The sequence below is a fragment of the Emydura macquarii genome, unplaced genomic scaffold (assembly GCF_026122565.2).
Source record: "Emydura macquarii macquarii isolate MOO-44397 ecotype Brisbane River unplaced genomic scaffold, CSIRO-AGI_Emac_v2 contig_318, whole genome shotgun sequence".
In the NCBI taxonomy this organism is placed as follows: domain Eukaryota; kingdom Metazoa; phylum Chordata; order Testudines; family Chelidae; genus Emydura; species Emydura macquarii.
This window is the reverse complement of record NW_027130455.1, coordinates 7492932-7507121: the sequence shown is the minus strand read 5'-3', so window position 1 is coordinate 7507121 and position 14190 is coordinate 7492932. Positions and strand designations below refer to the sequence as shown.

General features: G+C 44.6%; 1 protein-coding gene across 1 annotated transcript in view; it reads left to right on the top strand.

Moving 5' to 3' along the window:
* PIWIL4 (piwi like RNA-mediated gene silencing 4) overlaps nt 1-13881 on the top strand; it is a 48627-nt gene extending 34746 nt beyond the window's left edge. Inside the window, exons 17-21 of the mRNA XM_067568098.1 lie at nt 7952-8022; nt 10452-10605; nt 10986-11111; nt 12195-12342; nt 13297-13881. Coding sequence (XP_067424199.1) covers nt 7952-8022; nt 10452-10605; nt 10986-11111; nt 12195-12342; nt 13297-13413 — 616 coding nt within the window. The 3' untranslated portion in view covers nt 13414-13881. The remainder of the gene's footprint in view (nt 1-7951; nt 8023-10451; nt 10606-10985; nt 11112-12194; nt 12343-13296) is intronic.
* The last annotated feature ends 309 nt before the right edge of the window (nt 13882-14190 follow it).

The window sequence follows — 14190 nt, the reverse complement described above, 5'->3', positions numbered from 1 at the left end:
TGTACTTGAGTTGATGTGGTCTATCTCCAGAGCAGGGAGGGAAAGCCAGTATCTTGTGGACAATGTGCTGCTCAACAGTGGTGACTGATAAGAGCAATGATATTAGAAGTGCCTAGGAAGAGGTCTACAGTGGCCTACATGTTGACCAAAAAAACCGAACAGGTGCTCATTCGGTGAAACATAAAGTCATCTGTTGTCCTGATTTTCCACACGCTACACTGGTGTAGCTCCACTAAAGTCAGTGGAATTAAATAGTTGCAAAACTGAGGTAATAGGAGTGGGGGAGTCAGGCTCCCGGTAGTCAGGATACAATGAGGAATATAAGAATCTTTTAATTGTTTTACTGCATATTGCATCATCACTCACACCAACTCAGGTGTTCTTATTTAGAAGTAGATTTTTCTTACGTAGATAAGTAGAATTTCCATTTACAAACATTGGGAGGAGAGGAGGATGTTTTATTAACTGTTGGGATGCATTTTATTCTATACAAAACCATTCTAACTTTTCATCGACTATATTGGAAAAGAAAACCAGATAATTGACATAGTGAGATGCATAATTTTCATTACTACAAGGCTGTTCTCATTTTGTATATGCTAGAAATGCATCTACTAGCAGAACGGTGCCATTATCATTCATTCACTTCTCTACATATTGACATACTTAGTATGCCCCATCATACTGAGTGAGACTTAGTAAATCACCAGTACCATTTCAAGCCAGTATAGTTTAAATATAATTTATTTTAAAAGTCAATCATTTTTTAAAAACAACGAGACTTCTGTAGCACTTTAAAGACTAATAAATTTAATTTCAGCAGGTATAAGCTTTCGTGGGCTTCCTCAGATGCGGTTGGTATACAGATGCAGGTGCTGTATACAGACTAACACGGCTAGCCCTCTGGAAATCATTTTGTGTTTTTTGCAATCTCTTAAGTACACCAAAGAAAACAGTTTAAAATAAATGTGAAATAACATCAAATATTTCTTAAATCCATAAAGACTGGAAAACTCTTTAAAATGGCCATTAAGACATGAGCCTGTGCCTAGCAGCCTTAGATGTTTTGCTATCAACTTCAACAGCAACAAGTTTGTGCCGTTATTTCATTCATCACTCACACAGTTCCTGAGTATTGCAGAATATATGATACTTTGTAAGATCATCTGGTATGAGCCGTTTGAAGTGTCTTCCACGTTAAAGACAATATCACACCTTGGTCACTAGGCATAACTTCCACTTGACACTTATGGTAGATGTATATGTGGATTAAAGGCCAGGTGGTATTTTTGATGTTTTTATTCATAAATATTAAGGAAGGCAATGTTTAATGTTCTGAGCAAGGGGACTGGGAGTTGGGACTCAGATTCTACTCCCACATTGGATGTGCTGTCTTTTGGATAGGATATAAAACTGAGGTCTCTGCTGCATTGATTATTGAAAGACAAGGGCATTTTTTGGCAAAAGTATGGGTGTTAACCCTGGTGTCTTTGCTGAATTAGGTAATTACATCCTGCCTACTAAATTCTTACTACTAAATAGTATTGGATATAGTATTCTTTTCATTTCCTGGCTTAGTATTAAACAGCTGCCTTTTTTCACCCCAAAGATTGATCAAGTGACTCCTGTATATGGCTTGTATAGTAGTTTATGGAGTGCTTCAGGGTGAAAGGTGCTATATAGATATAAAATAATGCTTATTATTGGTGGGTTCAGAACTTTTTGGGGTTTGGACCTGGTATAAGGATAGTGGATTCATTGAAAATCCTTAATTCATAGTGTCAGGGCAAGTGTTTGTTAATACCATATTGGGTTTGTAGACTTTTTTGCAGATAGAATGGTGACATTTTATTCTTCTTCGTGTGCTTGCTCATGTCCATTCCACTATAGGTGTGTGCACACCTCTGTGCACGGTTCCTGGAACTTTTTTCCCCTTAGCAGATCCTGTAGGGTTGGCTCCGGCGCCCCTTGGAGTCCCACGCACATGCCGTGGTATATAAGGCGCTGCCGGCCCTATGCCCCCTCAGTTCCTTCTTTCCGCCCGTGATGGTTGCTGGTACTAGCCTTGCTCTCAGCAAGTACTATTCCCCTTGTTTGAACTTGTTTGTTATTCTAAGTTAGTTTTAGTTAGTTAAGTAGTTGTTAAGTGTGTTTAGAGTAGTTAGAGATAAAGCAAGTCCCTGCGGGGACTTAGAACGGCTGGGCTATGCCCCGATCGCCAGGATTCAAGCCGTGTGCCTCCTGCAGGAAGGCTTTCCCACTCAGTGACCCCCACAACCGCTGCCTTATATGCTTGGGGGAAGCGCACAGAAAAGAAAAATGTGAGATCTGCAGTGCTTTTAAACCGAGGACCCAAAAGGACTGAGAAATCCGGTTGAAAGCCCTGCTGATGGAGGCAGCGCTCCTCCCAGCGTCCGAGCCGGCCCGCTCCACCTCGGCACCGAGTGTGACCTTGGTGCAGAGTGCACTGCCAGCACCAGCCTCGACTTGGCACCGTGCAACATTGCCGGAACTGAAGAGGAAGAAGCAGCACGTAGAGCACGGACACTCCCCTGCGCCGTCGGTACGGGCAGGATCGAGTACAGAGATGCACCGAACCCAGCCCGTTAAGTCTTCTCCAGTGCCTGCATCTCCAATCAGGGAGCCTCCACCGACTCCTGGGAGTGGGAGAGTGCTCCTGCCGATGCCATTGACACCGGAGGCTTTTCAGGCGGCAAGAGCCTTTTTGGCCTTGCTACATCACCTCCGCCCTCCCCGCCCCCCCCAGTGAGGCAGAAGGGGCCGGTTCCAGGTCCCTGGCACCAAGGAGTTCGCCTGCACCGAGGCGGCGCAGAACCTGGTTGCCATCAGGACCCAGCATTGAGGAGTTCACCTGCACCGAGGTGGCGCAGAACCCGGTCACCGTCGAAGGAACCGGCACCAAGGAGTTCGCCGTCACCGAGGTGGCACAGAACTGGTTGACATCGGAGGACCCAACACTGCGCAGTTCATGACACACAACCTGGTCGCTGGAATCTGGCTCAGTACCGAGGAGTTCGGAGCGGCGCCAACCTCGGTCTCCAAAGAGGTCTCCAGGACCACAAGGCAAGCAGCACCGGAATTCTTCAGTACCAAGACGACGTTCAGGTACCTCTAGCTCTTCGGAGTGCCCCTCCATTTGTCGGCACCGCTCATGGCGACAGAGGCAGTCCTCGTCATCCTCCAGGTTGAGGTGTCGAGAGGGTGGTCCCCGGCATGGAAGGGTGCCCGGGACCGAGGACGTGCATGGCACCGCCAGTCCAGTGACTCGGAGTCTCCCAGGGAGGACAGTCGTTGGGAGAGCTGACGCCCCCAGAAAGCGTCACAGCCTGTGGCACAGTCAGCCCTGGGTTGGCCCCAGGGTCAATGGCCGCAACAATGGCCTTATTGGGCCCCATAGGGTATCCAGATGGAGCCGGGGCCCCAATCCATCCTGTCATCGTGGATTCAGTCTGTGCCTCGGGCACAGGAGAAGGCCCATAGACACCAATCCTCGGATGAGAAGTCAGACCCCATGGAGGGACCCTCAATGGGCGCAACCCTTCGCCATGAGCGCATCCGCAAGACGCGCCTCGGCAGTCCTCTTCCTCCTCACTGGACGAGGCAGTCTCCTGGGACCACACAGCACCACTGGAGGATTTCAGGGTGCACCAGAAGCTGCTCAAGAGGGTGGCCTCCAGTTTGGTGGCTGGAGGTGAAGGAGTTGGAAGAGGCCAAAGATAGCCTCTTTAATGTGCTGGCAGTGGCTGCCCCATCGAGAGTGGCCCTACCGGTCCACAAAAGGGTCCTTAAAATTGTAAAGACCCTGTGACAAACCCCTTCCTCGGTCGCCCCTACGTCAAAGGTGGCCAAGAAAAAGTATTATGTCCCGGCCGAAGGGTTTGAGTATTTGTTCACTCACCCCACCCCGGGAACCCTGGTGGTAGACGTAGCTAACCAGAGAGATAGGCAAGGTCAGCCAGGGTCCACTCCCAAGAACAAAGACAATAAAAAGCTGGATTTGTTTGGGAGAAAAGTTTATTCCATAGAAAGCCTGCAGTTCAGGATTGCCAACCTGGGTAGATATAATTTCAAACTGTGGGGACTCCCTCAGGCGGTTCGCTGAGGCCCTGCCGCAGGACCAGGCTGCAGACTTTACCACCATCGTGGAGGAAGGAACCACGGTGGCTAGGGCAGTGCTCCAGACCTCCTGTGATGCTGCTGACTCGGTGGGCAGGGCCATAGCCTTGGACATTTGCATGAGAAGGTGCTCGTGGCTGCAATCCTCGGACCTGTCCCAGGAGGTGCAGCAGTCTATTCAGGACCTCCCCTTTGATGTGTCGGCCCTATTCTCCGACCAGACCAGTGTGAAGCTGCATGGTCTGAAGGACTCCAGGACCACGCTTCGCTCCCTGGGCCTGTACACGCCCCAGTTTTCCAGGTGTCAGTCAAGGCCCCAGGTGCAGCAGCAGCAGCCAAGGCCCCTGCCCAGGCCTTTCCAACCCTTTAGGGAAAGGGATAAGAATAGGAGGTTTAGAAGGATAAATCAGCCCCCCAGCACATACTCAGCTCCCCAGCAAGGGCCCCCCAGGAGGTCGGGCAACTAGAGACAATTTTGAGGGTGCGCCTGAGGGTGGCGCCTCGACTGCTCTCTTGGATCCACCCTGCCCCTTCCTAAACAGTTAAGGCCCTTCTATCCCGAATGGGCAAAGATCATACCCTTTGGCCTATTTTTGGCTCCAAGGGTGTTCACCAAGTGCATGGCGATAGTGGCTGCCCACCTGAGATGAAAGGGTGTGCAAATTTTTCCTTACCTGGACAATTGACTGATCAGGGGCAAGTCCAGGTCCCAAGTGCAGGAGAGTGTGACCCTCACTTGCTCCACATGCAGCAGGCTAGGACTGCTCATAAACGAGCAGAAGTCTACACTAACCCAAGTGCAACGCATAGAATTAATTGGGGCCACCCTGGATGCTTCCCAGGCCAGAGCCTTCCTGCCTCAGCCACGTTTCGAGGCGATGATCTCTATCATCTCCCAGCTGCACCAATGCCCCACAACAACAGCCAGGCACTGCCTACAGCTGTTGGGCCACATGGCGGCCTGCATGTATGTAGTGAGATTAGCTTGCCTGAGGCTCAGATCACTTCAGGCATGGTTGGCCTCAGTATATGTGCCGAGCAGACACCCATTGGACCTGGTGATCACAGTTCCCCCGCCCATCTTAGCCTCCCTAAACTGGTGGCAGACTCCCAGGGCAGTGATGAAGGGCGTTCCGTTCAGGGAGCTGGTCACCCTAATTTCCGACACTTCAGATGTAGGATGGGGAGCTCACATCAGCCCCAACCTAGGCACTCAGGGGCTCTGGTCGGGGGAGGAGAGGCGCCTGCACATCAACGTGAAGGATCTGAGGGCCATTCGCCTAGCATGCAAGGTGTTCCTCTGATTCCTGACAGGTGGAGTGGTACAGGTGCTAACGGACAACATCGCAGCCATGTTTTACATAAACAGGCAGGGCGGAGCGTGCTCCTCGACCCTCTGTGAGGAAGCTATCTGTCTGTGGGACTTTGCCGTGAGGCATGATTTCCACTTGACTGCCTCTCACCTCCCGGGAGTGAGGAATGATGAGGTGGATTGCCTGAGCAGGTCGTTTCTACCCTGCCACAACTGGTCGTTGTGCCCAGAGGTGGTTGCTATGTTCTTCTAGAAGTGGGGCATTCTCCAACTAGACCTATTCGCGTCGACCTGGAACACGAAGTGCCCGGGGTTCTGCCTGCTCCAGGGTCGTGAGACTGGGTCGATTCCGATGCGTTCCTCATGGATTGGAAGGGGACCCTCATGTACGTGTTTCCACCCATTCTGCTCCTGCCTAAGGTCCTGCTGAAAATAAAGAGGGACAGGGTAGACGTTATACTCATCGCTCTGGCCGGGCTGAGACAGCACTGGTTCAGCATGCTGCTGGACCTTTCGATCGCCCTGCCTTTAGAGCTCCCGAGGCGACACGACCTTGGCAGCATGAAACCTTCTACACAGGTTGTGTATCGGGCTAAGTGGAAATGGTTTACCTCCTGGGCGGAGTCCTGGGGCATTCCATCCAGTCTCTCGCCTGTACAGGCGATCCTGGAGTACCTGCTCCAGCTAAAGCTCCACGGACTGGTGCTGGCCTTGCTGAAGGTTCACCTGGCGGCCATTTCAGCCTTCCATCAGCCGCTAGAGGGGAGATCACTGTTCTCCCATCCCATGTTGGTCAGGCTCCTTAAGGGGGTGGAGAGGCTGTATCTGCAGGTCCGTGACCCAGTGCCTCCCTGGGATCTCAACCTGGTCCTCTCGAGACTCACGGGGCCCCCCTTTGAACCCATGGCTTCATCCCTTTGCTCCTGCTTTCATGGAAGGTAGCCTTTCTGGTGGCCATTACCTCAGCTAGGAGGGTCTCCGAGATTAGGGCCTTGATCTCGGAGCCCCCTTATACAGTATTGTATAAGGATAAGGCACAGTTGAGGCCGCATCCAGCCTTCCCGCCCACGGTGGTTTCCCAGTTTCATTGTAATCAAGATATTTTTCTCCCTGTGTTTTTTCCCAAACCTCATGGTTCGGAGGAGGAGAGGAGATGGCATCTCCTTGTGGGTTACATCATGCATCAAGTTCTGCTACGAGCAGGCGAAGGTGCCGCTTCCGGGAACCATCACAGCGCACTCAACCAGAGCTCAAGCCTTGTCTACAGCCTTCCTGGAGAGAGTTCCTCTGCAGGACATCTGCAAAGCTGCCACCTGGTTGTCGGTGCATACCTTCATGTTCCACTACGCCATCGTCCAGCAGGTGAGAGAGGATGCGGGATTCGGCAGAGCGGTGCTTAGGGCAGCTCACTGGTAACTCCAACCCACCTCCAAGGTACTGCTTGTTAGTCACCTATAGTGGAGTGGACATGAGGAAGCACTCGAAGAAGAAAGCAAGGTTACTTACCAGTAACTGATGTTCTTCGAGATGTTGCTCATGTCCATTCCACAACCCACCCCCCGTCCCTGCTGCTGGAGTTGACAGAAGGAAGGGACTGAAGGGGCATAGGGTCGGCAATGCCTCATATACCGTGGCATGTGCGCGGGGCTCCAGGGGATGCTGGAGCCAGCCCTACGGGATTTGCTAAGGGGAAAAAAGTTCTGGGAACCATGCACGAAGGCGTGCACACACCTATAGTGGAATGGACATGAGCAACACATCTCGAAGAACATCAGTTACTGGTAAGTAACCTTGTTATTTCATTGTTGTGATATAGATTCAGTATTAGAAAAAGAAACTTCTGTACATTCACAGGTCTGTACAAAGTTAAATATTGTGGTGATTTACATGTGTGTGGGTGCATATTCAGAAACCTAACAAACTTAATTTTATTCAAAGTGAAGCTCTTTTACAGTAATACAGTAAGGGTGTATTGTTGAACCATTGAAACCACACAGTATTATTTATGGAGATCTGTAGAATTAAATAAATATTGTAACCAATGTCAGCTATATTTTTTAACACATGATAGTGTCTTCACAATCCTGAATCTGGAAATACTTGTTGGCAGCCCTGATGCACTGTATTATACGCTGTAGTGATGGGGTCAGTCAACTTCTCTGGGCTGAATGGATGTTAATGTTCCCTCCATACATGTTCAGTCCAGTTCTTTGGTGTATCTCACCTTCTGCATATAATAATAATTAATAAGCATTTACACAGAACTTTTCATCTGAGGATCTGAAAATGCCTCACAAATATAGTTTATTCATCTCACAACACCTCAGTGAGATATGTAAGCATTTTACTGAGAAAGAAAGAGGGACAAGAGATTGAAGCTCAAGTTTTCAAAGGTAGCCTCTAATTTCAGATTCCTTAGTGTTTCCTGGTGTTAAAGTAATGCTGAACTCAGAAGAACACAACAATAGTGGTTGCCTGGTAACTTACTACACTTATTTTTAGGTGGTTCTCTCGTTGCATCCTTCGGAATACAGGGACTGATATCGCAGATTGTTTGAAAGTCTGCATGAAAGGTATAATGTCATGTACATTTTAAACTTAGAACAATACAGTTTACAGGTTGACTATTGGCTATTTCTCAGTGCATTATTTGTATTACATCCTAATCTCCTGTGTAAATGATTTCACATTGCATCAGAAACTGTAGTATTATAGAAATGATTAGTTATTTTAGAAATGGGATACCTAGACTACATTATTACACCAATTATTCATTGATTCTTTTAATCATAGAATCATAGAAGATTAGGGTTGGAAGGGATCTCAAGAGGTCATCTAGTCCAACCCCCTTCTCAAATTAAGGCTTTAACTTGTATATCCTTAAGCACAGGAGTAGTCCTTATTCACTCTACGGAGTACAATCCCATGTCATCAAATTGTAAGCTCCTTGGGGCAGGAACCTTGACTTACTATGTATTTGTAATGTGTCAGGCTCACCAGGTATGCTATCTAAATATATAAGTAAAATTACAAGGTAACATATAGTAAGAGGTCTTGAAAATTTCACTCATCCAGTGTGAAGAGGACTCTTCTAGGCATGCTACTTCAATATCTGTAGAATCTAACCTCTTCAAAAATAAAATAAAATATATTTCTAGCTTTTGTGGTTATGAAGAAAACCTCCCAAACAAGAACCAAGAGTGATCGATTTGAGTGTGGTCTTTCTAAGGCTTATGTCTACACTACACACCACTTTTCCTGAAGCAGGGAAAGGCTCCTGCAGTGTGACACTACATGGCTACAAATAGCAAAGTAGATGGGAAGGCATAGCTTGGGAAAATAGAGCCATGTAAGGCAGTGGCTCTCAACCTTTCCAGACTACTGTACCCCTTTAGGAGTATGATTTGTCTTGCATATCCCCAAGTTTCACCTCACTTAAAAACTACTTGCTTACAAAATCAGACATAAAAATACAAATGTCACAGCAAACTATTACTGAAAAATTCCTTATTTTCTCATTTTATCATATAATTATAAAATAAATAAATTGGAATATAAATATTGTTCTTATGTTTGTACAGTATCTAGAGCAGTATAAACAAGTCGTATGAAATTTTAGTTTGTACTGACTTCGCTAGTGCTTTTTATGTAACCTATTGTAAAACTAGGCAAATATCTGAATGAGTTGATGTACCCCTTGGAAGAGCTCTGTGTACACACAGGGGTACACATACTCCTGTTTGAGAACCCCTAATGTAGAGTACATAATTGGCTACATAACCACATCCTTCAAGGGTATATTTACTCACCGAAGCAGTGTCTCACCATCGCGCTGCTGTTTATATCTGTGCTGGGGGGGGCTATCCAAATATGTACGCTACACACTGCCGAAAGAAATCTGCAGTGTAGATGTAACATAAGACTTCAGAGAGATGCTTCTAATGTTGCTGTCACTTGAAGTGGGGGAGGTGATGAGCCTGCCTGCCACCGACTGCCAGAGGCCAGCCATTACTGCTAGGAGCAGTGTGCCCTGGGGGGTTTCCACACCACTTCCTGTAAAAAGCAGAGGTCCATGCATGTGCTCAAGGGGCAGAAGAATCAGTAGCAGAATCTTTGTTCCTCACCTCCCATAGAAGAGTTCTCTGTGGCAGCACAGACAAATTCAGAGATGAGCCTAAACTGATGTAATTGACTGTTGTCGAATTCTTCATCATGTAAATTACACCAATTTATTTACATACACCCATTTCTAGTATGATTTTGGCCTCTGGAGACTTAGATCTTGATTCAAAGTTCATTGACTTCAGAGGGAATATTTCTGTTTACTTTGGTAGGCTTTTGCCCATAATTTGCATATTTCAGATATATTATAAATTGTGCCCAGCTTTAAATATATCTAAGACAGATGTGTGTTTATAGTATATGTTTGTTATATATACACATAAATACATAGTGTTCTACATTAGGTCGTTTGGATTTACTAATAGTTACTGCACGCTTGTATCTAAGATTTTGTACTTTTCTTCTGTACTTGGAATAGATAAAAACTGTGTTTAACTCTTGGTAAATCATGAACATTTGATGAAGTCAACTGTATATATAATACAGGTAATCACAGTAAAAAGATATAATCAATTTCTTTGAGTCATTAACACCAGGAGTGAATTTGTACTATAAGTTACATAACATAATATGTTGTATTAATGTATTAAAAGAATTCAGGTGGAAAAAAAATGCATCAGACAACTTGCTATTACTATTAATAGCACATATAGTAGAGTACACATTTTAGCAGACGGTGATTTATTATATCATCTAGCCCTGGCATTAGAGATGAGATTTTTATCTCTAGTACTATTTTTATGACACCATATTCTATGAAAACCAAAACAAAAGGGTTGCATATTGTATACAAAAGAAAACAATAACATTAATATTATATTAGGTAGTAAAGAAATAAACCCTGATCACTGTCATCTTACTCATGCGGTATGTACTGTAGGTGCTATCAGCAAATGGCACAAGTATAATTGTGAGTTGCCTGCGCGCATCATAGTATACCGTGATGGTGTTGCAGATGGCCAGCTGAAGATGGTGGTGGATTATGAAGTCCCACAACTACTTAGTGTCCTCACAGAATTTACTCCTAATTACAGGTAACTAGAATTTCTCATTCTTCCCCCTCCCCCTCCATATTGAAGAAATCTTAGTAAGTTCAATGCACTTGTATCTATTATGGCATTTCCTATAGAATAGATCTGTATCTGAAAACTTAAAATTCTGTCTGACATTGCTGATTTCCAAAGAGACTGAGGACTTAGACACTATCATATTATTTGATGTGTCCTTTCAGCTCTCAAGCATAGCCCATTGCTTAGATGCTTTATAAAAAGACAGCTACAACATTCTGAATGAGGTATCGCAGCATCATTTAAGTCATCTGCCTCTGTTTCTACTCTTAGTCCTTTTATAACTGGGAAGATGTAATATGAAATCATTTATTATAGCTCCTTTATTTTTGCCCATTGTTTTCAAGACCCAAAGTGTCAGTGATTGTAGTCAGGAAGAAATGCATTCCTCGGTTCTTTGCAGAGGCAAACAGAAGCCTGCAAAACCCACCTGTTGGCACTGTTGTTGACACAGAGGCTACTCGTCCTGAATGGCAAGTATTCTCGCATCAAACCAAAAGAACCTCCTGCTGTCTCCTTCATAGAGTACAATTTGAAGATCAGATTAGGGAGTGTAATGTTATTAAGCATGAATCTTGTAGAAGTTCAGGTTAGAAAGCAACCATGATATTTGTTCAACTCTCCTAATTCAACCACCATATGCAGTATAATTTGTTTGAAGGAGCAAGTATATCTGTTTTCAGAAATGCTCGTATAATTTCTTCAGCAAACACAATTTGTTTTACATTTAATCCCTGTACAAAAATTCTGATTTTGAAACTACAGATAACTGTTAAAAGTGAAATGTAGCGTGTTTTGCATGGAATGACATTAACCAAATTGACATTACATAAATCTGCATTAATTTATAAAAATGACAGTTACAGCATACAAAAATGTATATACCAATATAATCCATTATTCTTTACATTATATTTTAAAAGATAAGTCCTCAAAAAAAAATTCAGAAACAGAGAAAATATAACTTTAGGATTCTCATATGGGTCTGATTCGCCCATGCATTACTCCAGTTTTATGTTGGTGTAACTCCATTGATTTCAGTGGAGTTACACTGGCATGAAATTAGAGTAACGGACTGGTTATAGTTATTAATATTAATGTAATTGGCCTAAGAAGCTACATTAGTAGACATTGATGCAGAAATGACAGCCTCAGAAACCTAACAAGGAAAAAAGTGCATTTTGATGTCCTTTCAAACTCAATCCATAACATTTCAGCCAGATTTTAAAATAGACTTATCTAGATATAAACTCAGGGATCAGATTCTCATTTACACTAAGGCCTCTTTACACTGCTAGACTGGTGTAAAGGGGCCTTAGCGGCAATGTGAATCTAGCCCAGAGAGCCTTAATCTGATTGCACACCAGGTTTACAGCATAGAAGATCGATTGACTTCAATAAAATTATTCCTGATGTACACTGGGGAAAGTGAGATCTCAGTCAGGCCCATAAATGAGAAAGAATTACCTTTCATTTTAAACTAACAGGCAATATAAGTGAGGATAAACTGTCAAGTGTGCATAAGCTAATTCTATTTTTTTTTTCAAATTATTTAGGTATGACTTTTACCTAATCAGCCAACTAGCACGTCAGGGAACTGTCAATCCTACATACTATAATGTTGTGTATGATAACAGTGGATTAAAACCAGACCACATGCAGCGTCTCACATACAAGATGTGTCACCTGTACTATAATTGGGCAGTGAGTAAATAATCGCATACAATGTTCATTAAAAGTAGTGTAATTTTTCCAGCTGGTTTTAAATAAAATGGGGGGAAAATCACACAGTTTCACAGTTCATGACTCAATGCAGTTATCACAATACTGCTATTATAAAAAGTATAGGGCTGCAACTCCCAGTCATAGCCACACTGATGTTATGGTGGGAAGAGCAGCTCCTTCAGCTGAGAGTTGGTTGGAGATATTTACAAGGGCTAGAGGATTGTTTGTTAGTTGCCAAAAAGCTGTTTTGAAAGGCCTGTAATTGCTGAACCTCCCCCTGGCAAATGCTTTTGTGATCTTAATTCAGTTCCTAGTGGGCAGGTATCCATATCACAATTATTGGCACTGATTGGCACCCTTGTTGGCACTGATTGGCACCCTGGTTTAATAGGCAGTCTGCATTACACACACAGCTGTAGAAGTGGTCACTCTGTTTCAAGGTTGAGACAAAGCTAGCTTTGATTAACGTAGCTCACTAAAAATAGCGGTGTAGCCACAGCAGCCCGGGCTAGCCACTTGAGTATGTATGTGGGATCCTGGGTGGGATTGTACTTGTGTTGATGAGGGAGGGAGAAGAGGACAGTTGAAGGTGTGAATCCTTCCCTTCAGCAGGAATTTAAGAAGTTGAATGCAGGTGCAGTCTGGAAAGGGGGGGAAAGTGGCCTACTCCTACACTAGGTATAGACAACATAATCTTTGAATAAAAGGGACAGTGTTTTCATTGTGCAGGAGTGCCCTCTGGCTGAATTTCATCTGTACGAACTTGGGCAATTCCTGCCTGCTAGTGGCTGTGAGAGGAATTCTGGGATTACAATATGTCTGGGAATGGCACTTGGGGTCTTAAAAATAGTTTTCTTTTCTCAGAAGAAAGCAGCAATATAGGCTGGGGATGTCTGTCTTACTGTCTGTCTTTATCTGATGTTTGTTTCATAGGGTCTAATCAGAGTGCCAGCACCCTGTCAGTATGCCCACAAGATGACCTTCCTGGTGGGTCAGAGCATTCACAGAGAGCCAAGCCTGGAGCTAGCTGACAAGCTTTTCTATTTGTGAAGAGAAGAATAATAATATATCACGAAAACAACTTTAAGAAATATGTGCATGGCCAAATCTGGATATGGTTTCATGGATGCCAGCATAGTTTAGCTCAAACTCGGTCTTTGAAGGAAAACATCTAGTTTTAGACTTAAAGAGAAATATCTATTCTCTGAATGAAGAGAACGGAGCATTCTGGGCCCCTGTTTAGTGCAGAATAAGGAATTAAAGTACTTTACTTCAGTTAGCTCCAGTAGGAGACTTGGAGCATACTCCCTAGAAACATTTGAAAATGTAGGGGCATGTGATGTTTTTAATAGAAATTTTATGACATAGACAGATATGCTGTATGGCTGATAATTTTGTAAGCACATAACTGTCATTTAATTTCCAGATTGTTTTACAGGGTTACTTTTTCCTTCAAAGACTTTTAGAAAACTGTTTGGATAAGGTTGAAATTTTTTTAACAAATAAAGTTTTATTCCGTTGGCATTTTAAGATTGTTTTTGGTAATTACTTAGAATATATTATACCAAACTTTCTTTTAGGCTCACTCTGTTATTGATAGAGAATCCTTTTTAAAAAACAAAACAAAACCCAGGTTTCTCTCTTCGAGTGTTTGCTCATATGCATTCCAATATAGGTGAGTGCGCGCCCCGTGCACGAGCCTCCGGAAGCTTTTCTGCCCCTAGAACCCCCTGTGGGTCGGCTCCTGCGCCCCCTGGAGTGCCGCGCTCATGTCGCGGTATATAGGGACCCTGCCGACCCCGTGGCCCCCAGTTCCTTCTTTCCGCC